General features: G+C 43.3%; 1 protein-coding gene across 1 annotated transcript in view; it reads left to right on the top strand.

Moving 5' to 3' along the window:
• The first annotated feature begins 445 nt into the window (after window positions 1-445).
• Toll-6 (Toll-like receptor 6) overlaps window positions 446-27,945 on the top strand; it is a 52,205-nt gene continuing 24,705 nt past the window's right edge. Inside the window, exon 1 of the mRNA XM_071709459.1 lies at window positions 446-5,102. Coding sequence (XP_071565560.1) covers window positions 1,415-5,086 — 3,672 coding nt within the window. The 5' untranslated portion in view covers window positions 446-1,414 and the 3' untranslated portion in view covers window positions 5,087-5,102. The remainder of the gene's footprint in view (window positions 5,103-27,945) is intronic.

The following is a 27,945-nucleotide window of genomic DNA, read 5'->3' as shown; positions in this document are numbered from 1 at the left end:
TCGGCTCTAATAACGAGTAAAGTGTCGATGCTTTTTTCCGATACCGTGTCTCTGGTCTCGCCCTGTGCAGGACCGATCGGGAGAACGGCGAGAAGATACAGACAGGTTGCGTGCAATGTCCGCTCGTTTCTTCTCTCTTCTCTACCCGCTCGTCGCACGTCGCACGTCCGTACGTCGATCGCGTGTAATGGTAACACGGCGTACGCCCGTGTGCGTGCGTTACACCGTGGGGCGCGCGTATACGCGCAAGAAAGACGCTGCGCTTCGCGTACGAAACGCAGGACGTCCTCGTCCTACCCCGAGGTCCTGCGGTAGGCGCGTGCTCACTCCACTTGGGTGCCGCCGCTCGCCGCCGCTATGTGTGAGTGCTGCCGCCACCGGTCTCGGTGGGGGTAGAAACGATTGGTGGACGCTGCGTCGAGTTAGATGCCGAGGAGATCTCGCTCGTCAGTCGTGCGGTGGCCGTCGTACCGAGTGTTACGGTCTCCGTCGTCGTAGGGAGACGATCTCTACTCCGATCTCTATCCTTCTGTCTACTCATCGCGTCGTCTCCGTTACCGCGGATCGCTTGGGTCGCGAAATCGTCGTTTTCTCTTATCGTTCCCCCGTCCACAGCTCTCATTTTCTGGGATCTTGGGGCCTGGCTAATTTTTCAATGGACCCTGATCGAGAAACGGAGCGCTTTTACCTCGACACCGACATCGAGGAAGTAATGTAATGTGCGGGATCTTGTAATGGCACATCTCGGGACGCGATTCGAGAAGTTTGTACGAGACGTCAATGTCGCGCGGATAACAGGGCACGTCCCCCTCGTCCAAATGCGGGATGTCGTAGCGAGACGCGACATCAGTTTGTCAGCGAACCACCGTAAGCGGATAACATTCTGATACAGGGTTGATGCCTGTTAAGCGACTTGGACGTGACGTGGCTCGGTAATCACTGTCGATCGTTCTGAAGAACTGAGTCCGAGTCGAATGCGGAATTTAGAGAAGATCGCGAACAATAGAATAGCTTATCTTTGCCTGTAAGGAAACGTATATTATACGGAGCACCCGTGCCGCGTCGAACAAGTCACCGACGCTTTAAATCAAGTGATGTCATAGTGTAAACAATCTTGGATATAATTTGAAGTGTCACTACGTGATAATAGTTGCGATTTCGAGATCACGCTGACGAACCGACTATTGTTGATTTATTGTGGGCATTTGACGTCCGTAAACGCTCACCGCTAATCGGATCGGAGTGAATCTTGTTGTTGAGCGACGGAGCGAGTGGTTTTAGTGACACGTCTCGACCAGGCTTGCATGAATAGACGCGCAGTGGGCAATAACCGGTAACGTGACGCGGTCTCGCGGCGTGTGATGATTAGGAGACAGAGAACCGGTACCAAGCGCAGGCAACGAGTTCACTAAAGATGCGTGGGCTCGTCGGTCGGCACGAAGGTCCCGGGAGAAGATCGCTGTCGCTGTCATTGGCCTATTACTGCCTGCTCGTGCCAGTGTACCACGTGCTCGCCGTGACGAGCGAGCTACCGCCGAGGCTCGATTTGCCCGACTATTGTTCGTGGGATTCGCGCCAGGATGGCGCGCTCACCTGCGTGCATCGTTACACGGGCAACGACTCGCTCAAAACGAACTTTTCTCAGGCCACGAGCGAGTACGTGACCTCCATGAACATCGTCTGCGAGGACTCCGATCTGGAAGACGACAGTGGCGTACTCAGCGTGGACAGCTTCCTTCACCTATGGCGGCTGCGGTCGTTGAAACTAACTGGATGCAAGTTGGTGCATTGGCCGGCCAAGTTACTCAGCAGTCTACGCGATCTTCGTAATTTGACCGTTAGAACGCTGAACGGGCACAAAACCAACTACAATCTGGAGTTGGAAAAGGGCGCTTTCGACAATATGCCGCAGATCGAAAAACTCGATCTATCATGGAACAACATCTGGCAAATACCACATCCCCTGTTCTGTTCCTTATCAAACTTGGTAACTTTGAACATCTCGTGGAATTTGCTGAAGGACATCACGGAACTCGGATTTCAAGATGTCAGTGAAGAGAAAGTATCCGAGAAGCATCCGAGACGTCAACTGGAGTCCACGTCGGCCCGTCCCCCGTGTTCCCTGGACGTGCAGTCATTGGACATGTCGAACAATCAAATCTCCGTACTGCCAATCAACGGATTCTCATCGTTGAAACGTCTCAGAGTATTGAATTTGTCCAGCAACGCGATCTCCATGGTAGCAGACGAGGCTCTGCACGGACTCAGGTCCCTCGAGAGCCTCGACCTATCTGGGAACAAAATCGTCGCTTTGCCGGCGGCGTTGTTCCGAGATGCGACCAAGTCGTTGAAGGAGCTGATATTGCAAAACAACTCTATCAGTGCGCTGCCGGGTTTAGTGACCGATATGAATCAACTAGTCACCCTCGACTTGTCAAGAAACGTCTTGACTAGCATGTGGTTGAACGCGGAGACATTTTCTGGATTGATACGCCTCGTACTCCTGAATCTATCGTACAATCGGATTAGCAGGTTAGATCCGGCAATCTTCAAAGACCTCTATACTTTGCAGATTTTAAATCTCCAATTCAACGAGATAGCAACGATATCAGCGGACACTTTCTCGCCGATGAGCAATCTACACACCCTAGAATTAGCTCACAATCGTTTGACTTATCTTGATGCTTACTCCCTGAACGGATTATTCGCGCTGTCGCTGCTGGCCTTGGACTCCAACTTGCTCGAGGGAATTCATCCGGACGCCTTTCGGAACTGCTCAAGCATGCAAGATTTAAACCTGTCCGGCAACAATCTCGACAGCATACCGGTGGCGCTAAAAGACATGAGGATATTGCGGACCCTCGATCTGGGCGAGAACCAGATCAGAAGTCTGAATAAGCCCGGTTTCCGAGGAATGTCAAGTCTGTATGGACTAAGAATGATCGGCAACGAGATCACTAATATTACGCAAGAGGATCTCGTGGAATTGCCGGCGCTACAGATCTTAAATCTGGCCAGGAACAGAATCGAATTCGTGGAGGACGGTGCGTTCGCTGCCAATCCGGCGCTTCAAGCGATTCGACTCGACTCAAATTTGTTGCAGGATATGTCCGGCATCTTTGCAAGCGCGCCCGGTCTTTTGTATCTGAACATGTCTGACAACATGATCACGCAGTTTGATTACAGCTATCTGCCTGAGAAATTACAGTGGATGGATCTACATAAAAATCTTATTACGGATCTTGGCGTCGCGCCACGGAATATGAGATTGCAGACGCTCGATATGTCGTTTAACCGGCTAACAAGGATACATTCTCGGTCGATCCCGGATTCCATCGAGCTACTGTTCGTCAACAATAATTTGATATCTGCCGTGGAGCCGCAAACATTCTTCGCCAAGACGAATCTCACTCGAGTGGATCTCTATGCGAATCTGATCGTCAAGATGAACCTCTCGGCGTTCCAACTTACTCCGGTGCCATCTAACAGGCAACTTCCGGCGTTCTACATTGGCGGAAATCCCTTTATATGCGACTGCACCACGGAGTGGTTGCAGAGGATCAATTCGCTTACGCTGAGACAGCATCCAAGGGTGATGGATCTCGAGTCCGTTTACTGTAGATTACCTTACGATCGTCACAAGTCGTTTATACCGCTGTTGGAAGCCAAATCCTCGCAATTCTTATGCACTTACAAGGCTCACTGCTTCGCTCTCTGCCATTGCTGCGACTTCGACGCTTGCGACTGCGAGATGACATGCCCGACGAACTGCACGTGTTATCACGATCAATCCTGGTCGGCGAATGTCGTCGACTGTTCCAGCTCGGGCTATAAAACTTTGCCGGGTCGATTACCGATGGATGCGACGGAGGTTTATCTCGACGGGAACAATTTCGGGGAACTAAATTCTCATTCGTTCATTGGCCGGAAGAACTTGCAGATTCTTTACGCGAACGATAGCAACATCATCGCGATCCGCAATCACACTTTCAGTGGTTTGAAGCGGCTGCTTGTGCTACATTTGGAAAACAACAAGATAAGCGTGCTTAACGGCGTGGAACTGATGCCGTTGGAAAATTTGAAGGAGCTGTATCTGCAGAATAATCTGTTGACATATATCGATAACGGTACATTCTTGCCACTGCGTCAGCTAGAGGTCTTGCGTCTGGAGAACAATCGACTCGGCACTTTCGCCCTCTGGCAACTGGGCCAGAATCCATATCTAGTCGACATCGGTTTGTCCAGTAATCCGTGGAACTGCGAGTGCTCGTATTTAGATCGCGTACGGGAGTGGATGTCCCGTAACCGGGCGAAAATCAACGACTGGCGTAGCGTCACCTGTTCTCTCGGTGTGCCCATAACTCTCCCAGCGAACGGATCGGTCATAAATTGCGCGGCATTAACGGGCACGACTTCCGTCGTCGAGGCGCATCCGCTCGAGGCTTATCTGCCGCTGCTGCTCGCCACAGTCGTGCTGATTTTCGCAGCAGTGGCTTTGGTGTGCGGAGCAATCAGACATCGTCGTACTCTGAGAACCTGGGCCGCCAGCAGATGCGGTCTGCGGGCGTGCTACAAGACCGCAGCCTTCGAGGATCAGGAGAAACCGTTCGACGCCTACATCTCCTATTCTGCGGTCGACGAGGCCTTCGTCTCGACGATTCTCGTGCCGGGTCTTGAAACTTCGTATAGGCTGTGCTTACATTATCGAGATCTCGGTGCCGGCAGCAACGTCGCCGACGCCGTAGCCGAAGCAGCCGACTCATCGAGGCGCACTATTCTCGTATTGTCGAAGAACTTTCTGCACGGCGAGTGGTCCAGGTTCGAATTCAAGGCGGCCCTGAGGGACGCTCTCAAGGGAAAGGGCCGCTCGGTAATTTTGCTTCTGGTGGGCGGTGTGTGCCCACGGGATCTCGACGCCGATCTTAAAAAGAGAATCTCGTCGCACACCGTGCTGGTATGGGGGGACAAGTTGTTCTGGCAGAAGCTGAGGTTCGCCATGCCGGACGTGTCTCCCGTTCCCGTTTTAGAGAGACCCCTGCCGTTGCCGCCGCCGCCGCCACCTCCGATGCATCATCAATGGACGTAGAGCTGCCGTTATTTAGGTGAGAGAGAAAGAAAAAAAATATGCTCTGTCGTTTTTAGAGTAGTATATGCGCTAGTGTCCGTCATATAACAGCGTCTCTTTCATAAATTCGTACTACGCGTTTATATTCATATACTAGAAAAAAAAAACAATACCCCGAAAAGTTTTATAATATTAAACTTCGTACGCTTAATTCATGAAACAAGATTTTATCAAGATTCGATAAAGAACAGACTCGATATTACAAATTTAGAAATGGTTTTACAATAATTTCGAATTGATCTTCCACATAGTATACATATCTGATGAATATTTACATATGAATATCTATTGCATCGTCCAGCAGATTTCGAAATATCCGATAGTGCTATTATTGTTTATTACTGCACGAAAGAACTTTTATAAAAAAGTTATGATGTTATGTGATATAGAAATGGAATATTAAATAACATTTATTTGAATGAGGTAATCTGGGAGAAAAATAAATATAACATAATGCTTGAAATGCATTATATCATATTTTCTCTTGGACGGTTTTCCTAAACGAACAATAATTTATTCACAATTATTATATATTTGTGATCGAATATATGATATTCGTAATTGTACATTTTTTTATATCTTTATATCTTTTAGCTACTGCAATTCTAAAATTCGCATACAATAAATTATACCATATCGTTTAGATACACGAATTTCTGATAACATGACAGCAAGTATTATCTTCCTGAACAATAATCTTTCTCGATGAAAGATCGTGTACATAACGCGCCTTTGTGTCCTAAAATGGGAGTAACGTTGCTTCCGGTTGCTGAATACTTACGATAGAAAGTTGGCTAAGTACAAAGTCGTTCGTCGTTAACCCAATAGAATTCATAATCGATGTTCGCGTGCCCATAAAAGCGCCGAGCGCGTGGTACGTATATAATGGTAACGGTTCAAATTATATATAATTCCTAAACGACAGGCTAACGAGGCGGTAGTCGTGCCATTGAACGCGCTTCTACGCGACCTGTAGCCCATTTAACGGCGACACATTTCACGCTATTGTGATCGGGGGCATGAATGAGGTCATCTTTCGGCGGTCGGTTTTGCACGAACATATGGGTCGACGAGAAATATACGAAAAGTCGCATTAAATCCGTCGTTACATGTCCGTCAGCGGCCAGCGAATTAGGAAAGTCCATCAATCGTCCGGACCATTTGTGCTCTCATAACTATTCTCACTCAATTAGCGATTAAGTTCGCTTTGTTCGAATCCTGTCCCCTGCCAGAAGCACAGGAGACCGTAAACCCGCAATCGTTCATTCTTAAATGTCGATTCCGCAATCAATCTGACGAAAAGTCCTGCATGTTGTACGATTGACGCAATTATAATGAATTTATTTGCATTTTCACACACTATTAATATAAATAGATCAATAACAATTGCAATAACATTATATAATGGATTCATTTAATTATAATTTACTTTTGATAATGTTGTTTTATCGGCCTCTGAATTATATGTGGTACTAGTAATAAAATTGCGGAATTATTTATATTCAAGGAAATTGTATAATATGATTTTAAGATAACATCATAAAAGAATAATGCAATAAACTTTGTCTTCGTATAGCCAGAATTGCTAGATTAGGATATAAGAAACTCTTGTTAAGTTTTGCTATCCTTCTCGAATACTTTAACTCAGGACCCATCATATTCATAAGAAATAATATCAGCAAGTTGGGGACACAATATTAATTTTGACACAGTTAAAGAAAAGATCGCATTGTGTGCATATATTTTTAGGCTCCGAAAAAGTTTGAAGTCTAAAAATATAAAGTTAAAGGCGTGAGCACAAGTCTAAAAATATAGGTTTTATCTTTAGAAAACGTTGGAAAACAAAACATCTTGCTCATTTATTATTGTCAGTTTTTCTATATGGTATATGGTATTACTATAAAACATGAAAAGCGTTGCGAAATTGTGCAACGTGCAATAGTGTTAGTCATCAGAATTTACAGTTACAAAAATAGAGATGTGGCAAATACGTAGGTACGTTATTGCGTTTCTATACTGTACTATAAGTATATCTACTGTATTTATTATTTTGTTCTATAAATTTGCTACAATAATTAACTACAGTAACAGCAAATAGTGAATGCAACAGTAACAGCAAATAGTAAAACATTTATTAGAGTTAAAACTGGAATTTATCTAATACATATATGAAGTTAAATAAATAAATTAACTCATTAAGTCCTAGGAGATCCTACATGAGTTTTTGTTTCAAATCCTTATAGCTCGGATTCTAATCAAAATTTTTAGACTACAATTGGTATTTAGGGATAAAAAGAGTTGTTCTTTCCGAAAATCTAGTCGACGATGGGGTGTGATATCTGAAAAGAAAGACAAAGTTGAAAGTGCAGGAAAAAAGGAAATGACCCCTGCTTTTTTACTGACAAATGTTCAAATAATTTTGTCTTTTTGAATAGAGTTTTTGTTATTATTATATAAGTACTAGAATAAATTGATATAGGTATTTATTTTATTTGAGTTATCTATAACAAAAATTTTACTTAAAAAGGTAGAGTAGGAATCATTTACTAGTTAAATATTTGCCAGTAAAAAGGCAGCGATCACTTATGCTTTTTTTTACCTTCACTTTTTTAACATATCTTTTTCTTTTCAGATATCTTACATATTCCATTGCCGACTAGATTTTCGGAAAGAGAAACTTTTTTTCCTTTAAATGCCAATTGTCTAAAAAATTTGAACAGAATTCGAGTTACGAGGATTTAAAACAGAAAAGCGCGTAGAGACCTCCTAGGACTTAATAGGTTAAGGGACTTGAACTCTCTCTTTTTACCCTTACATACCAATTTCTAAAAATTTTGAATAGAATCCGAGTACAAAAATTTAAAAGAAAAAGCGCATAGAGACCTCCTAGGACTAAATGGGTTAAGAAACTTTCACTATTACATCTACTTAAATATTTCTTTTTCTCAATATTTTTGTAACAAAGCCTTCTGTCTTTATCATAAATGACAAAAATCTCTCTTTTTCGCTTTATTTAAGTTAATGATAATTAAATTATATTTTATTCTCTTTGTTTTCACGTATTCACTGAAAGGAAATTTTAACCGCAATTATTTAGTGGTAATAATGTAATAATTGTCTAAAATAACTCATTATTGCACATTTAACAGCAATTTTATTTCGCATTCTGTTCTCCCGCATCGGGAAATGACGAACAATTTCGTGATCCGCCTACTCGTCCGCCCGACTCGTGCCTTTGTAATCACCAGCCGAATAGAATTATCTCTGTCACGCAGATCGGCAACGTGGAAAAGGGAGGCCGAATGCGACGGACGTTACATTAATGCCAGCGCGACGCGCGGGAAAATTAGGAAAGTCAATTGATCGTCCGATTCCCCGCAATCCCGCAACAATGCCTTTCTCCCCTGACCACAGACTGCCAGACAGGCTCTCGATTTTCTTTGTATCAGGTGACCGACCATTCGCCGCGTTAACTTTCCGCGACACGCTTCAGTTTCAGCTGTTACCCGAGAGCTCCGCGCGAAATGGTGGTCATGGCTCGAAAGGGCGAGCTGAAAATACGAGAGGGGCTGGGGAGAGAAGTCCGGAAGGGCCCTTTTTACCCCATAAACTTTTAGGTTTAGACCAGGCGCCTGCGTGGTCGACGCCTCCATTAAAAGCTAAGCCGCCGATAAGCCGCATCGATATCAGCTCTCTTTCTCTCTCTTACTCTCTTCCTCTTTTTCTCTCTTTCTCTCTCTTTCTTTCCCTCCCAACGGGATTACGTAAAGAAGTTATTTAGCCGGAACACGGAAATGCTTATTGTCACGTTAGCTCGCGAGTGCAGCGGCCCGTCTATTCTCACAATAGTGTGCCGTAGCCGTTCTTTCTGCCGGATAGACCGTAAATGGATGCGATTTGCAAAATCTCGAGACACTTGCGCGGAGAAGTCGAGCGGAGAATCTCACGTTTTTTTATCGTGATTTATCGCGTCCTATACGCCTACCGTTAAATTCGGGATTTCGTTGTCAGTTTTCGGTTTCGAGTATGATGTACGACGTCGCGGCTGGAAACAACTTTTTATCGATTGAGCTATCATATGGTAGTCCGTAACGAGCGTTTAAGCACCCGTCGCGCGGCAATTCGACGTTCGTTGCGCCATCGTCGTCGAATTCAGCCCCTTTTCTCGACTTCGGACGGAAACTTACGGCCATGTAGAATAGGACTCGTTAAGGGTAGTTTCTCGCGTATTTTCGGTGATGGAATTTCCGAACGTTCGCGACCTTTTCCCCCTTCCCGTGCGATCCTTCGGGGAAACCATTTAACTGCTCGTCGCGCGATAACGTCATCGCAAAGGCAGGGCCACGGAGCTTTTCAATCTTCGTAGAGAAAAAAGCGCCAGGCGGTCGCAAAGTAAAACGCCTTAATAGAACTCCCGTCGACGGAAGAACGTACTCGAATTGTCTACGAAAGAGCAGGTAGAATCTTCGATCGTAGGTATACCTGCCTGCGCCATTCGTTCTTGTACTTGACAAGGGCGCGCCCGAGTCCAGAAGACAAATGGGTTGGCTGTCGACCTTGCATACTCTCTTGGAGAAAAACGAACAAGAAATTGAAAAGTGATTTGTATACTAATTCGTTTCTCGCACGCACGTTGGTGGGCGAGCATATATTTCGGTGTTCTAGGCGTACCTTCGGCGCGAGATGGCCGTTCATTACGCTCTCCATACACGCCACGTCTTAGTCATATTAGGGAAACAAGTGTAGCTGAAATATGCTCTCAACTTCCACCTAAGCGCGTGTCTCCTAATGGGATCTCGTTTAAAGTCGTGGGAACGAGACAGGAATGTTATATCCGAATAATTTTGGATCAGATTGTATCATGAATCTAATCATCTGAAAAAGGTATAAGAAAAAACATACATATTTCAATATAGCACATGTTAAGCCATCTTATTTAGATCGGCGCCTAGAAAAACCGAAAAAGCTACATGTCGTGGCTAATGTCTGCGCGCTGACTTCGCGTTGATTTTTGCAACAGCACGATCTCCACGCTTCGTTACATGCCTTATCCGAAATAGCGCTCGCATACGTAATCTAATGGATTACGTGTCTAAAAGTCACGCATCGTGAAAGGAAATAAGAGTGACGGCGGGTCTGTTCGAGTAGTTGAGCGCGCGAGTTTTTCGTACGTGCGATGCAAGTAAATAAGCGTGAGCTAGACCTGCAGACCGGTAATCGATGCTCAGGAATTCCTGCGAGAAAATGTATCGCGAGAGACGAGATCTAACGATGGGAATGGCCAACCATCCGGGGATGCCAAGTTTCTTAATTATTAGTTTCATAATTACGCCCGAGTTAATTGTAATATCGCGAGCTCGGTGTATATATATATTTTTTTTTTCTTCGTCTGGATCGATTACTTATTCGTGCGCGTCTGAAAGCATCGCGCCTCCAAATTAATTACAGTAGATGCTACGTCTTTAGTATACCTTCGCTCATTATAATTTTCTACACGTTGTACAAACTACGCGATAAACTTTATGGCACGTATTACGAGGAAGATTATATCTGAGCGTCAATTATGAACGCGTTGAGAAAGAGTTGCATCGTTAATCAAAATGTGAAGATCACAGCAGCTTACACCAAACAGACGAAATCGAAAATAAATTGATTAATGGAACGAGATAGAGGATTCTAAAAACAGAATAGTAATAAGCCATACTGCTAAGATTAGCGAAAATTCTGTATCAACGAAATTAAAATGGAGTAGCAAATTATCTCACGGTTCTACTTCGAGTTATTCTGTATTAATATTTCTTGGCCTTGAACTAAAAATATTTTAAACTTATTCACGTTATATTATTGCTCATCTGTCTCATTATTTTCATATATCATGTTGTTAACCAGATTCATTAATATTACAGCTAAATGGGTTATCAATGAAAATCTATTATGATAATTGTCATCCATTTCCATTAGCCTCTAAATTATTAACTTGCTTAATTTGATTGAATTTTAACATAAAGAAATAAAAAATAGAATTTCTAATAATTGTGTCAAATACAACATCTGTCCTTATTCAATTTTTCCATTTACACAAATGCTTGATAATAGCAGATTATCTTAGCATGATGTAAACTACTAAAAATTTGTAATTCTTTGTAACTTAATGCTTTTAGTTAAAATTGCGTGTACTTTTGTTTTATCTATGCATACAAAAATTAAAGTATATAGCCTAAATATCTAAAATACTTTCAACTATCTTCAGCGTTTAGTGCTTTCCAACTAGCAATTTTAAAAATTGATTTTATAAGTTAATCAAAAATTCTAGATTTAATTTAATTTAAAGAGATTTATATTTATTAATTTAATTTAATGTAAAAGATATGTATCTGTTTTTAATGACATTTATTTGATTATCTTTTAGAAGCAACTGAATTGATATAGATAAAAAATAATAAGTGTCAATCGATATTATAAAATCAGAAGGTATTGGCAAAATCCATCTCATTGTAGACTGTTCGTTCACGCGTGTGTGCGCGACTCGCAAAAGAATCGATTCTCACAGACACAGAAGGTCGTGCAGGCGTATACTGACATCTCAGAGTATGAGTCAATGATCTGGAAGACTTGTTCCCGGTGATTCTCGAAAGAGCGACTGACGAGGGACGACGAGGGTTTTCGTGTATCGACGCGAGTACGGTATTACATTTCCGAGATTGGCATATCGCTCGCCAATACACCGCGGGTGCATTGTCCATCGTCGTTGTCGTCGTCATCGTCGTACCCGGCAAAATGCACCTCGGAAGCGTCCCCGAGCCCTCTTGCCCTTTCATTGTCGGTTCGACGCGCGGTGTTTTACGGCGAGCTTCCCCGTTCTTCCGCCAATGCATTCCGAATTGTACGCCCCGCTGTCGTATACCTTCGGGAGGTTCCTATTCTCTCTCCGGCTGTTCACCATTGTGCCCGCCTTTAGTGCGGGCTGCCGTCGGAAGCCGGTGGAAATGTAACTCGTGATGCCCGCGCACGAAACGAGTCAAATAAGCCGGCGACGAGTGCACCTTCTTCACAATACCCGGGAAAACTCCCGAGAGCGTCCAACGTTGACATTTCAAGCGAACGGGGCCGCTCGTAAAAGTATATAGTACGCAGTCGGAAGATCGGTTTCGGCTTTCACATTCGGTGACAGACGAAACGCGTTATCGACATTCAACGTTATCGGCATGCAATGTTACCGGATTAACCATCACTGTGGAATGGAGAAGTAATGATCAAGTTCGTGAGACTGATATGCGAGTATCTCAATCTATAATATCGCGAATAATGTATCATTCTGTATCAGATACATTTAAAACTAATTAAGAAATCTCTAAAGTTTCGTTTTTTAATTATGACTATTATATGACAGATTATTATGCAATCAGATGTATCTTCTTACTTCCAAGTAGAAGTTCAAATTAGTATTATACTAGATTAACTTATTTCGTCTCTAGAATCTTATCTTGTTACATAGTTCAGAAACTACTGATATCTCGACGTTTTATTTAAGAAAAGAGCGATTCTAATTTAGTCGAGAAATCTGTTAAAGATAAAATCGGAAATTTCAAAATAGTTTGCACATCGCGCCTAGGAATTTAAAAGAGAAGGCTTAGAAAGAAGCTGGAAATTCACGGCTGTAATGTTTTCAAAATGAGATGCGTGACGGATTCGTTCGTTCCGGAGACGGTGACGTGGCGCGCGAAGTTATGCGGTTTTATGACGACGGCTCGCTATATACGGTTGCTTCTTAGAATCTTCACTAATCTTATCGAGTGCTGCCGGTATGCCCATAAAACACCTGCATCCGCGCGACATTTGAGGAGGTCGCGGAACGCTTTTATAGTGCTTTTAGCTCGACTTGTACTCGCGGCACTGTCATCGTCACTTGGCGGCTTTTCTCTCAAGCCCGGCGCGCGCGACGCGGAAGAGCAGCGGGACAGCTTCCCAGTAAAGCCGTTAAACGACTTATCTGTCGGTGTATTTGGTCAATTTGGAGAGCATCTTTTCCCTTTAGCACCCTACGATTTTCTACGGTCGCGAATACCACCACGCCCCGGTATATAGCCTTTATCCGAGTTCCCCCCGCGTCTCACTTAAGCACCACTCCGACTTTTAATTCGTGCTGCTTTTCATCTTATCGCGCGACGCTTCTCTCCCTCCTTTTTATTAGCGTTTCTGATTCGCCCTTTGCGTTCTTCGAGGCTCTTTCCCTTGAACAATGGAAAACGGGCGACAGCTCGCGCGGCATGACGATGCGACTTGAGGGGAGTGCTCTTGAAAAATTTACGCGGCCCTCCTTAGACACTCCGCGCGATTTGTATACTTTATTTCGAGCCCCTTCAGCTTTTGCTCAGCCACGGCTCGCGAATCTTAATAGCAAAATATTTGTCGTATTAATGGATTCTTCTTGTACGGCGCTGAAATCCGTATTACCGATATATTTATACTCGTAAAGATACGCATGAATGTATAATGGCGCTCCGCACGCGATTACACGCGATCGATGCGGCGCGGAATGGAGCGGTTATGGATATAAATGCCGGCACCATAAAATATGGTTACATTGACTACCTTTTTCTCTCTCGGTGTACTTACGAGCCACTCAGTGGTATATCAACGGATATAACGTTTGGCTGCGTTTTCCCCTCGCGAGTCGCCGCCGACTTAGTGCCGAAGGAACGGATGTGACTCACCGCAACGGACCAGGCGAATTTTCGGTGGATTCATAGCCACACATAAATCGATACGCTTCCACCATAAGGTACTGGGCGGCGACATGGGGGAGAACGAGAGATATATATAATTCTTTTTTGTACGCTACCTCACGTACGCGTCCCGCGAAAGCCGATTCCCCCGTACGTGATTTACAAATTTACGAGTTAGAGTTAATTTGCAATTTACGCGTTGCGGATCCGTGCCGGTTACAGCGCGCGAGGCAACGCGGTAACAAATATCGGAGTTAATTCGCTCTCGATTCTGCAATAAACGAAGTTAGCGCGCGGGCATGCCGGCGATATACTCGGGCGAGAGGCCGGCCTTAACGCAAATACCGAGCGAGAAAAGGGTTTCGTATGTTATGAATGAAAACAACGCGCGGAGTCGCGCCACATGTATATATACCTACTACATATACATACATACTGTTTTATTTCTAAAAGACTAGAATACTTTGCTGCGCCGCTGGCAGAAGGAATCCCTTTCAGATGTCTTGTATCCGCTTTTTGGACGTTGCCACAAAAGTACCTCGATTTTCACCAAGGAAATATTTATAACTCGCGTATATAATACAGTATACAACTATTTTCATACCTTAAAAAGAGAACTTTTTAAGATGCGATTTCTTGATACTGAGCTTTATTTCGAATAAGAAATATAAGGGAGTAATAGTATATTACACTACAAGGGCCGAAAGTTGAATTTTCGGCCCTGCGCGTCATGATGCCCCGAGGCGAAGCCGAGGGCATCATGACGAGCAGGACCGAGATTTCAACTTTTGGCCCGCGTAGTGTATACGATTTTTCTTCATAGCCGGTCGAAAGTACGTTATTAATTTTACTTTTTTTAACTTTAAATGTTAATAAGCATGTTTTTGATGCCTGCCCCCGACATTTGCGGCACGAGCGAAGCGAGTGCTGCTGGTCGTGGGGGCAGGCATCAAATACATTCGAAGAGTCAAGTCTTGTCATATTTTGTAAAAATAAATTAATTCCATTCTATCAAAAATGTATTTATTTAATGTGCTTTTCAAAATTGACCAAACACTCCATAAAGTTGACGGCTTTAATTTTTTAGATAGGTCCTTAAAATACACAATCAAATTATTTTCTTCACAGTTTGACAGTGAAGTTTTGTGTTCTATCTGCCACTTTTTATACGTGTTGTAAACAAGATTGTATCGATCAACAGACTTCTTTGGCAACGTATCTGTATTTATTATCAATCGCGCTTCTGCATCGAAATTTCGTATAACTTCTTCCTCGTCTACGGATTCATCAGATGACATATTGTTCATTTTTGCTAGATTATTGAATTGACTTTAATAATATTTTAATATTAAATTAACTGACGACAGAACAATATTGATGACTATTTTTAAGGTTAAAGGGCGTTAAGGTTTAAGGTTATAGAGGGCGCGCGTGTACTTCTCACAGGGAGTAAATGTTAAACTTTCGTCCCTGCTATTAGGGACGAAAGTACGTACTTTCGACCGAGGTATGAAGAAAAATAAATTCCTCCCAACTTCGACACACAAGATTCTCAATTAACACATTCAACTGTTATGTTATTCAGTTTTTATTTTGCTCAAAACGTACAATTTAAAATAATAGCTAATTTGTCTCTGGCCACGTTATTATATAAACGTGCAATGACATAATCTTAATATCTCTGAAATTTCATACGCGAAAGTTTTCGTAAGCAGCGCAATGAACTTGATTACGTAGTCTCAAGAGTTAATAAAGAGCTATAAATAATATCTATTATCGTGAACGTCTTAGCGCGATTCGAAGGGCGCACGCATGTTCGTTCACCCGCGGTTTTCCAAAGTGCTTACGCAGGTGACGCGAGACGCAATGCGACGATTTTCCGCTGCGCTGCCGCCGCCGTGTAATTAACACAACGGTAATGCCGCAACATTGCGGCCGAAGTTTCAGAAATGTAGAAGGCGGGTCAAGTCTATTACGGCGCGCACAGCCGGCAATGGCAGACTAATTACTGAAGCTGCGAGCGGCTGACGCACGCGTTGCAACGTCGTCATCGTCATCGTCGTCGTCGTCGTCGTTGGTTAGGCAAATGCTGCGCTCTGTCGGGATTATTACATATCTCGCTTAGTTTTAAGTAGGGCACACGTCTTTCCGCGATGTCAGGTCCGTGATCCAGAATTCCGACCGCAGAAAGGACGGATGTTCTACGACGGGTGACGGGCAGTGGTGCGCGACATTAAGAAGAGGTGTAGTTCCGTACAAAATCATAACGGAGCGCACCGATGGAAATTCAGTCGAGCTGTACTAACAGCAGCTGCAACGCGCCGAAGAGAATTCCGAAACGCAATCAATTTATCAGCAGCGGGTGCGCGAACGTGACCAGACTTAAGCATATGGCCGATTTAACGATGTCGGCCGGGGAAAGGGATCCATGACTACTCTTAGCGCCGGGAGATTATGCGTTCACGCTGATCCTGGAATATATTTTCCACGTCCGACACAAAGCTGCGAGAGCGAGCGAGCGAGAGAGAGAGAGAGAGAGAGAGAGAGAGAGAGAGAGAGAGAGAGAGAGCGAGAGAGAGAGAGAGAGAGAGAGAGAGAGAGAGAGAGAGAGAGAGAGAACGCGCACGCGAAAGAGAGGAATGCCCCCAATTATGCACCGCACCGCAGCGACGAATTTGTTACGGCGCGCATTGTTAGCCGAACGTAACAATGAGGGACGTCGCACCTCCCTCTGCCGGCCACGTTCGATGGGGGTGGAAATTTTCGAATTACCCGACGTACTCCCACCCCTCCCATCGGGCTTGCGTCGGCTTTCACATCGGTTAGTCCCGTCCGAGCTCCGGCGATCAAATTTTCTGTATCGGTGATTTCATACGATTTCAGAGGAGCGCGTGACTTTCGGCGTAACGAGTCACATGCGCATTTAAAAGTCAACGCGTTTTTTTTCTTTGTGTATCGATACAAAAGTCTGATTTACAGTATAAAATAGGATAGACTGGAATTTTGGTTGGTATATTTTTGGAGTAAAAATTCTCCTAGGAATTTTACATACAAATTCACAAAAAAACCACATATATTAATAATAAATTGAAAGATAATATATATAATAAATGACGATAAAGTTAGATATATAAAGGTGGAACAAAAATGTAGTCTAAAATTGAACATTGTGATTATTTTATCGTCTTAGATTAGTTTGTTTATATTTATTTAGGAAAATATTTTTCCATCTTAAATATGAAAAGAAAGTTAAAATAAACTTCCGCTCGATAATTTTACTCTTATTCGCAATTTCCATAATTAATAGTAATTAAAAAATTACAAGAATGCCGATGTCGTGATGGCTGAAAAAGCTATGAAAGAAACTTATGAAAATGTCAGGTAGTTTGCCGTTCTAACGCTGAACAATCAAGCTGCTTAGAGAACGGCTTAGAAGTTACGAATAGGCTAATATTCGTGCGAGAGGATTCAATTGTATCGGATTTTGGCCACATTGTGAAATCGGTTTGAAAAGGGACAAATTTTTCGAGGACACTTTGCAATCATCGTATCTAGGACGGAAGACGGGTGGATTCTTTTCAAAGAAACTTCGGGATTCGCTCGGCAGAGCGGCCTCCACGTCGCTCGTTCTCATGCCGGCTTCCTCCTTAACGTTCTCTTGTTATTTCAATTGCCGTCTCTCTTACCTGTCACCGTAGCGTTAGTCTGGCCGAGATGCCTGAAAAGAGCAAGCGGGAAGCGGAGAATTTTCTGCGTCCATTGAAAGTAAGATAAGCGTGAGCGGGATCCGATGCCTCCGGGGGGTGGAAGCTCGACAAGGAAGAGCGAAAGAGAGACAGTGTGAGAGAGAGAGAAAGAGTCCGTCGTTCTCTTGCATGGTTTTCTCTTCTTGGGAATCCGCAAAATGGAGCGCGGTGCCTATCATAACATCCTCGTTTTACGGTAACAATGCAGAAGTAACAAGACATTCGCCGAAGGACATCGAGCGTGAAAAAATAACGCGAGCGGATGATTCGCGACGGAACGCTGGCGGACAGGAAAAACAGCCGCATAATTTTGCGGTCTGCACGGAGAGAGCTACATGAGCGGTGGAATAATTTTATAATATTACCGAATGTTTTCAGAATTTTTCTATGCTGGAGCCATGTCATACCAAAAGCAAGAAATTTTCTATTTCGAGTTTCATTCGTTTTGCTTAAGTATATAAAAGGAAACGCGCAAAATATACAAGACTGCTCTTTCCAAAAATTACTAGCCTACATTTCCGCACGTCCCACGCGAGAATACAAATGACTCCCAGGCATAAGAACGTAGCGTACTTTTAGAGAAATAGAATTTTTACATATCCATTTCCCATATTTTTTCCATGAAAATATCTTTGTTGTCTTGTTAGAAATTTGTAAAGTACCATATAGCGGTCTGCGCTGTAGTTCTTTTTATTCTAGCGACTGCAACGTATTCAACACGAATAGCATAAGATAGGGACCAAACACAAAGCATTTGACCGGTCTGCTAGAAAGGAAAAAAAAGTTACACGCAAAATAGCCATTTTCCCGGATATAATCTAATTGAAAAAAATGCGGGAAATGCTTCGAAGGTATTTACGGGCGCAGAGGCAAACCGGGAAAAATTGCGGCGGAAACGAAAAGTCGAAACACGATATGCTCGCGGTGGAACGAGTCATCATTAGGGTCTTTGAGCCCGCGGACGAAATTACGCTCGGATCTCCGTATGATCTGCGCTTTATTATATCCACTATGTAATTTTCATTCCATCCGTTCCACTTTGGACTGCATGCGTGCCTTCGGTCCGTTAGATGCTTTTTAACATGCATTTCCCGCGGCATTTTCTTTCCGATGTTTTCCTTCTACGCTGCTTTACGCATAGTCTTTGTTTTAGTATTCCCAGTTAATTGAATTGATACTCGATGTAAATGTCTAGTTTTAAACAAGGAGGACGAAGAAATGGAGAGAATATATTTGAATGCAGATAATATGTTCAAATATCTTGCTAGTAGTAATAATATTAAAAGGAAATAAAACTAGTGACGCGAGCGAATAAATTTGCAACGAAATTAAACGATTACGGAAGAGTGATGGAGAACTACGCGGATGGAGAGCTTCTCGATATTTCTTTTCTAGTTCGATAGTCCAGGCATGTAGCCGTAACGGAATTCTTAAGTACAAATTTAAGGAGCCTCAATGGTTCGCGCCGCGAACGAATAAAACCGTGGAAAGTTTCGATTGATTTTTCAAGCTGAATTCACAAGCACTCATAATCCAAAGTTTCGAGGGTTTTCAAGAGAGGAGGAAGAAAGTGCGAAGCGAAATGAGATCCCGTGACGGAGATAGCCGCGTGGTGGGAACCGTGGAAACAAAACTAATGTCGTTAACGTAAATTTTAAAGAAAATAGAGGGGAAACTCTATTTCTCTTATGGGTCCGCTTTAATTAATAACTGAGTATATATTTGCGCGTTCGTTTGTACAAAGAGCTTGTACGCCGGGGAATAACATTTCACGTCTAATATATTTACTCTCTCGCTTTAGAGTATATTTACATTTATGGAAAATAAGTGCTCCGTGCAAATCCTCTTTGCTTAAGGATGAAGACGCTTGTCGTTCGATACTTTCAAGAGATTAAAGTTAAACAATTATCTGATTTTTGTATTAGAAACGATTAGAAATAAAAACTGGAAATATTTCGATATTTACCGAGTAACCCGGTAATGTTCAGAACCAGACACGTTCCGATCATTTGTTTCACTTTCGCGAATGTAAGTCAAGGGCCAATATGGCAATGGGATGATAAATAGGTTAAATTGGAATATTTAATGAGTACGCAATTCATCAATTGATCGCCGTAGAATCTTGTAGATTAATCTTTATTGAATAACAACTGTTTCAAGCGAGTCTCGAGATCCGTTCCGAGGCAAGCTCTTGCACGATATTTACGCGGAAATACCGTCGTCGTCGTCGTCGCTAGCAATTGCCTTCCACGTTTTCATTCTCCCTTTGACATTAATTCCCGTGCTCGGGGAAATTAATTGGCGTTACACCGCGGGATATGCATGCCGAGTGCCGCCGTAATTAATAAGGCACAGTAACGGCATAGAAAACGAGCTAGTGGAAACCGGCTTGGCGGCGGATGATTAGCCCGGAGGAAATCACGGTGCGATAGCTCAAGATCTCGCGAAACAACGATCCGTCGTACTGGTTTTTACACGGTTTTGTCGCGCCGCGCCGTTCTTTTTATTGTGGGTCGGCGCGACAAGAACCGTACGTTCTGCGCCTTCTGCGGAGAAGGAGAGAGAGGATGAAGAAGAGGAAGAGAGAAAAAAAGAGTGGGACGGGGTGAAAGACGGGGAACAGAAGCGGACGGACAACGAGGCATTGTTCGCCTCGCATGAGATTGGTGAAACAAGGATTACTTTACATGATGGTGTAGTGGTCGCGGGCATTAGGCAGGTGTTACGAGACAGTCTCGTAATCTCGTAACAGAGTTTCGCCCGGCGCAATAATCGTTAGAACCGCGCATAATTGCGACCATTGTACGCGCAGTTTGCATAGCATTTCGTTACGGAGAATCTCTCTGATTTTATGATCGCCGTCCGCGATGCTGCGCACGGTAGCGTAAAAATAGTTCGCGGCCCAATGGAACTCGATTCTCGCGATTCTCTTTGGTAAGAGACGCAGGGTGAGCAGTCTCGTCAGAACGAAATTTTCCGCTCTCGGCACCGCATTCGTTCGGTTCATTGGTGTCCATCGGTGAAGCCGCGATTGTATAGGTGGTCTAAGTTTGCTCGTGTAATCGCCTTGTTCGCGGTATCATTCTCCGTTCTCGCCGCCCACGCGGCCGAACTTTGCCATACACGGACGCCATAAAGCCACGTGTAATTGTGCAAACGCGTTGGCGGTATAATTGAAACAGGAGCCGGAACAGCGAGGCGGAAACAACATCTCGACAGTTATTCGATTATTCGTGCGAAAAAATCGTAAATGCGCTAATTAACATCGAAAGCATTACGTTACGTATGCACGCATAAGCTTGGAAAAACGTATAATCTTAACTTCACAAAGGTATTTTTGTAGCTTCCCTGGCATTTGCGCGGATACTGTGAGATATTTATTGCCGAGCTATAAAAAATCTTTCTACATATAAAGGACCGACATTGACCTGTATTTTTTGTTATTTATAAAAATGATATTTATTCTAGAGATGGGAAAACGAATGAAATGTTAAAAAGAAGAATTTTGTTTTATTATTTTCACATTTCTCGCTTATTTTTTATTTGAGCAAGTTAATATTGTTTAGTTCAGAAATTTTATACTAATTTGCTTTATTTTGCTTTAAATGTTTTACGAAAAATAAAACGGGTGTATCTAAAATTAAGATTTTAAATAATCGGTATTGAGAGTATACGGAAGATATAATAATGTAGGAGAAGGAAATTTTATTTATTCAAATATATGATACTTAGAACTAAAAAACAATACATATATATACATTCATATATACATATACATCGTATCTTCCTATGTTTCATGAAATTTATCTACAGCATTTATCGTGACATCAATCGAGTATACACGTCATCGAGATACATGAAAATAGCTCTTTGTAAAATGGAATCCGATGCTTTCAATTGTGCGTAAATAACGGCGCCACTCATTAATGCGACAAACTCGCGCCATTATACACGAAACGCGAAACGTAACACGGTCAAAAATGAGCGATAATGAGGCTCGGCTTTAAACGTACTCGACGAAAACTCGATTACCGGTGCATAAATTCGCCGCGTCGGTTAAATTCGCGAGTACGCGCACATTAAAAAGTGGCTGAAATCGGGGGATTTATCTTCGCATTGAGATTCGACTGAACTTATAAAAAGGAAGGGTCAATTTTCCCGAGTATATATCTGAGAAGGTGAGAGTGGCCAATCTCTCATTTCCAACCTTTCGAAAGTAACGCGTACCGTAACGTGTTTGCCATCGACCCTACGCTATCAGAGTGTACATCGGTCGGGCGAATGACATCTCTTTGCTTTTTTTTCCCCTCCTCGTTGCAACGACCGTCGAGGTTGTCCCGTGGCAGCAATATTTCGCGCGCATGATTGGACAAAAAGCAGCCTCGAGTGGTCTCGGGGAGTGGAAGCGGAGAGCGGGTGCATGCCGCGCGAAGAGGATCGGAGGGAGGGCAGATGCTCACTCCGCAGCCTCACGCCCCGATACAATGGGGCTGGATGTACGGGGAAAATAATGGCAGTAAACCTATGGACCGACTCAATAGGGTTCCACCTTTCTCCTTCTTTCCTCGCCGCTGCGCTCCATCGAGATATCTCTCTTCCTTTCGCTTTCCTCTTGTTCACCCACTTGTTTGGTCCTGCTCTTCCTTCGCCCTGTCTTTCTCTCTGTTTACGCCAAGAGAAATCCGAAATCGCTATATAATAGTATACGATCTGCACCCTGCGATTTTTCCAGCAAACATTTATGCAGCTTTCGACAGACATAAAGTGATGGTAACACGTATAAAGAGCCGCAAGGATCTTTTGCACATTATTCGACTGCTATTGTATTAATTTATTTATTTCAAATCTTTGCAATGCTCTTTTTTGTTATCAACATTTTTCTTTCACTTTCACTTAATAATTTTTACGTGAAGTTAATGATAATTGAAAATATAGGATCTTAAGTGATAACCCGCAAATAAGTATAAGATGAAAATACCGTTTAATTTATGTTGGCTTGATGATACTCTTTAGCCGATTATTTACTGATGCATCTATCCTGCTATAAAATCAAGCTCTACTATTATTATTTGCTCTCACCGCTCCGCCGCACATCGACCGTTTTTACCTCGTGCGTCATCAGCAAAAGCTACAAAAGTTGCACGGATGTAACAGATATCCACCTTCCTCGTCAAAGCGTCTCACCTTTCCTCGGATCTCTTTCAGTCCCGTACCTTTCCCCATGCCCTCCTTTCCCCTCTCGTATTGTCTTTTTCTTCCCATCTATCTCGCTCGCTCTCGCTCGTCGCGTTCCGTACTGTCTGCCAGGTCAGGAGAAGGCATACGCCCGGCATTGTGCTGATCCTGAGTTACGTCGCAGCGGCAATTGTGTCAAGTTTACGGTCGAGCGCTATTCCATTGACTGCGGCGTATGTATCTAATGCGTGTCGCGGCATGAGCGGCGACTCACTTAGAAAGGTAGAGTAGGGAAGGCGGCAGGGACGCCGAGAATGCAACGTGGTTCGCATCAAAGGAGGAATTACTGGGAACTAGTTTTCTATGGCCTATGTGCCGGCTTCCTTAGGTGAGGTAAGGTCAGAAGGATGATTCCATTATAAGTTTCGCCGGCTCATCGGGCTCTTTCTCCCCTCCCTTTTTCTCTCTCTCGCTCTGTCTCTCGTCCAACGCTCTCTTCCCCGTCTTTTTCTCTCGTTTCCGTATCGCCGTCCGTCCGTTCGGCCGGCACGTCGGCTCCTACAAATTGCTGCGGCCATCGCACTCGGTAGCGCTTATTCCATCAGCGGTATGATTCATCTTTTTCCGGGGTATAATGTATTCCGCGTTTCCAGCCCTTCCGCTCTCGCTCCGCGTTTTATTTTCTCCGCCTTTCTGTCTTCCCGTTACATCTCTCGCCTTTCCTCCCCCCTTTCTTTTCTTTCCGTCGCACGTCGCACTCCACGTCCTTCCCCGGCGTATCCTCACGCGCATGTATAACGACGAAATTTCAGCTGTCACGCCCGTATTTCCCGTCGCCCATTAATTAACAGCTATCTCGCGTTCGTTCGTTCGTTTGACATCCGGCGCCGGCAGCTCGCGACATTGCCGGGCAAAGAGTTGCCCGTCATGCACGAGACAACTCGAGATCGCGTGAGTTCCCTCGCATATCAAATGAAACCGGGATTGTCGGCGTCTTTGTGCACATCTGGTTTGCTGAATCGCAAGTTAATTCACCAGTTGTCATGCAACTTTTCAACGCGGGAATTAATACATTCGTGATCACATGTCGGTGGCAGGATCCACAGCTTGTCGGATAGATTAAGGGAGGAGATTGGTACGTTTGATTGTCGGTATCAGAACTCGTTATATATCCGAAAAATTTCGATATAGCGAAAGTTTCTAATGGCTCATAGCTTGCAGTGGCAAAAATCACATAGCGGATCGTTTACCTTGTGTTTATCGATAAATCGAGCGTAGAATGGATAACATTGATGGTTTGATTCTCGTGACGGTTATATATTTTTATATTTTATATACCAAAATTGAACAAACAAACAAAAAGATTTGTTTACTTAACAGTGTCTACCATTCGCCACTGCATTGTTTGTTTGTTTTTTTCTGAACCAAGTAAATAAACTGCATGCATTATTTTTAATTTAATATGACCGACGTATAATTTTCGTTTTAAAACGCATACAAAGGATATTGATTTCATATTTTCTGATTCTACGAAACTTAACACTTTGAGTGTCAAGCAATATTTTTTAATATTTTATTGCTTTTTTAATGTCTTAATAAAATTTATATTATTTCTTTAATATCTTAAATATTTAGTATTTAAAATTATTCTTAATCGGGTAAATAAGGCCGTCGCTCACAAATGGATGACACGACATTCAAAGTGCTAATGGGGATAATCCGATTTATGAAATAACTCAATGCAATCTTTCTATAAATATTTAACGCAATTATTAATAAGATTACATTGCACCCAATAAATCTGGTGAAATAAATTTTGAGAAAAACTGCAACTTCGAAGCTCTTAATTGCAAACTTTTTATTTGAGGTTCCTATTAATAGTTCCTCATGAAAGAAACGTTACGTGAGAGTTCGCGACATTATGGCAATCGCAGTTTCTTCTGGTTCGGCTTCTATTATCTGTGGTTGCGCCATCCAGAAACTGCGCGACGTCTGATACCTACATCCTATACATAGATACCGGCGGTTATAGATGGCCGTGCGATTCTCGGGCAACAAATATTCGAGTATCTCTTTTCCTCCGAGGAAACGCGCCCAGGGGTCCAGACGGGACGTGACCAAGATAACGAAACGGGGAGGAGGCCACGTTCTATTCCACTGGCTTCGCGTGGTGAAGTCGACGCCCGGCATTTTAGTGGCGCCGAAATCTTGAGACCACCGCATCTCAAACTTTCCGGTGTGCCCTACGTAGTATAGCGACCGATGTGGCGTGGTACCGGAGGATCCGTAACGTTTTCTCGTTCGAGTATATCTTCCTTTTATGCGGCGCGATACGCCGCACGTGGTGCACATCGAGCATCGCCCGCCAAGAAATATTTATTAGACCATCCTCGCGCTGAATTCTTACGAGCTCGACGACGCGGCTTTCACACGAGGCGTAAGCGCGTAAACGTAAAAAGTATGCCGATGCACCGTGAAATTACGCACACGCCACGATATAAGATGAAAATTATGATCACACCTATATAAATTGCCGACTGCGAGATACCGTAAAATGGAATTAGCTATAATTTTGCGTTGGTATAAAAAATGTTTTCAACGTAATATCAAGGAAATTAATTAATAAAGGTTTTTGTGTAAATATTTAAAAAGGGGAAAACACACGCACACTAAGCTATGAAACATTTTCTTTTATATAAATAGAATAATAAAAAGAAACTTTTATTTATTATGACGTAAAATTACATGCTACATGCAATTACATTAGCAACGTAGAAACCCATGCTTAATAATGTAATAACCTAATGGACACATCGCGTTATCATTCGCTCTGTATATTTAATTACACATAATCCGTACGTAAAAAATTATTATATTTATTTTTAGTTCTGTTATGGATATCCACTATCTGTACGCTTATATTATGTTCTACAGAACAATATGGTGACTCATTCGAGGCATCTCGCTGGTCCAGACTCCAGACACCCACGCGCCATACTTATGCTCTTATGTAAATTTGTATGCGATGGGCTTTTACGCTCAGCATCCGCGGTACAGTTTTTTTCCTTCCGTCGCTTCCATGGCAACGCATTAAATCGATGAGGGATTGCGACGTTTTTGTCGTGCTTATTTCACGTCATTATTTATACGTTTGTTCTTGTACCGCGTGTAATTTCCGCACGTGAGCGGGAAAGTCTGGAAGGAAAAATCGATTAACGCGCGGCTGGGATCGTGCCAAATTTTAAGACGGCACGCATATTCTGAATCTAATATTTCGAATCCAGGTATCGAGTACCTACTTAATTTTCGCGCCGAGAGCAATGTAAATTCGATTTATAAAACGATAAGTATTAGATTTGAGAGGAGCACAAGAGGAATTTAAAATATTCCATAATTCGCAGCAGATTAATGTAAAGCGTCGTCTACAATACACGGAGTAAGCGTGGAGTAAGGAGTAAGAGTAGGCGTAAGAGGGCTATTTTCGGTTTAAGAGAGCTGGCGTAAGGGCGTAAGCGAAATAAATTAATTTTATTTCTTACTCCTACTCTTACTCTTACACTTACGCTCGGCCAATCAGGACACAACAGGCTATAATGCTTACTCCTGCCTACTCTTACTCCTTACTCCACGCTTACTCCGTGTATTGTAGACGACGCTTCAATGTAAAGTTTGAAATATTTATATCGACACAGACACATGATTGATAGCCAACTGTAACAAAACTTAAATCTGGATGTTTTTACTTTTTCGCACCTTAACCTTTCGCTTGGCGCGCATTCGCATCAGACATACCTATCACAAATGACAATACTTGAAATAGCATAACTGCTTTTTAATGGAAATATCTCAAACTTGCTGCGCAATCTATTCCTACCCGTTCCCTCTATTTTGTCAGCTCGCTCTCCAAAGTTACTGGTAGATATTGGTTTGAGCGCCATCGCTGTTACATCGTGCGGTCCGATGCGGGAGAAACCGCGCACGAAACTGCGGCACGGCATTTATCTAGCTAACCGAGCCGTGTCTGTCGCCTGGAATTGCGATTCGTGTCCCATTGTACTTAAACAGTCCGAAATGTCGCCGGTCGATTTAATTTCGGGATACGGCAACTATTTCCATTTACGAGATTTATGTTTACCGCCTCCGCGCCCCATCGCGCGCTGCCTCGCGCAATTGCTTGTTCGCGGAAAATATCCGCGTCGGGAAATTTTACGACGCTCTATTACGCGACGAGAGAGCCGATTTGCTAATGTTTATTAACTTTCCGGAGGGAACGCGACAGGCGAAAATTCTCTTACACTCGCGAACTTCGGAGCGACTTAGAAATTGCCTTTGCAGTCACGGTGTTCCAGATAAAACAGGACGGAGACAATTCTCCGCCCTCCGGCAGGATAATGCTAAACACCTCCAAAGTGCAGTTCGACGTTTCGTCCATTAGGCACAGTGCCTAGAATTCAGGAACGTCAATCTTCAAAATCTGAAAAGAGTATTTATTGAATTAAAAGTAAAATAGAAAAAAGAAATTGCCGCGATTAATTGATGTCATTAACTGAAATTATTAGCAACACTCACAGTTACACAACAAGACAATTTTGCAACTATTTTTAGATCGACAAATACTCAAAACTTCTCTTTGGCATTTAGCACTATATCATCGTGTTATTTCGCATACAGATTAACATAGTGGTCATTCACGCTGAAGACTTGCTCGATATGTTTCCATGATTTCATTTCGTTGATTCCCACGTGAATCTGCCGTTGCTACTTCGGCCGTTTGCGTTGCAATGTCGAGGAATTTCCGCGCGTCGTGGAACGACCGAATGCACGATTATGCGACGACCGGGAATACAAATATCTTTATGAATTTAAAATAGCCCTCGTAAATTTCGCGGGAGGATACAGCACGGATGTGTCGGCGGTCGTCGCGGGCTATATGTCTCCCCTCTTTGCGCTTCCACCGACTCGTCGGGAAATTTATTCGTCGGCGGTCCATCACCATCCGAACAATAACGAGTAAGGGGTAAGTCTCTAGATACGAACCCCGATCCATGTATGGCCCCTCTTGATGTATTACTTCAAGTAAATGAAGTATTCGTACGTGGCACTAGAAACAGACACGTTTTCTCGTAATGGCATATTCAGATTGTCAGAGAAGGGAACGTATCGCGCTCGAAGA

Source organism: Temnothorax nylanderi, unplaced genomic scaffold (genome assembly GCF_030848795.1).
Source record: "Temnothorax nylanderi isolate EJ_2023f unplaced genomic scaffold, tnyl_v1.0 TNYL_tig0077_pilon, whole genome shotgun sequence".
Classification (NCBI taxonomy): domain Eukaryota; kingdom Metazoa; phylum Arthropoda; class Insecta; order Hymenoptera; family Formicidae; genus Temnothorax; species Temnothorax nylanderi.
The sequence above is the reverse complement of the archived record's forward strand: the minus strand, read 5'-3'. Positions and strand labels throughout refer to the sequence as shown.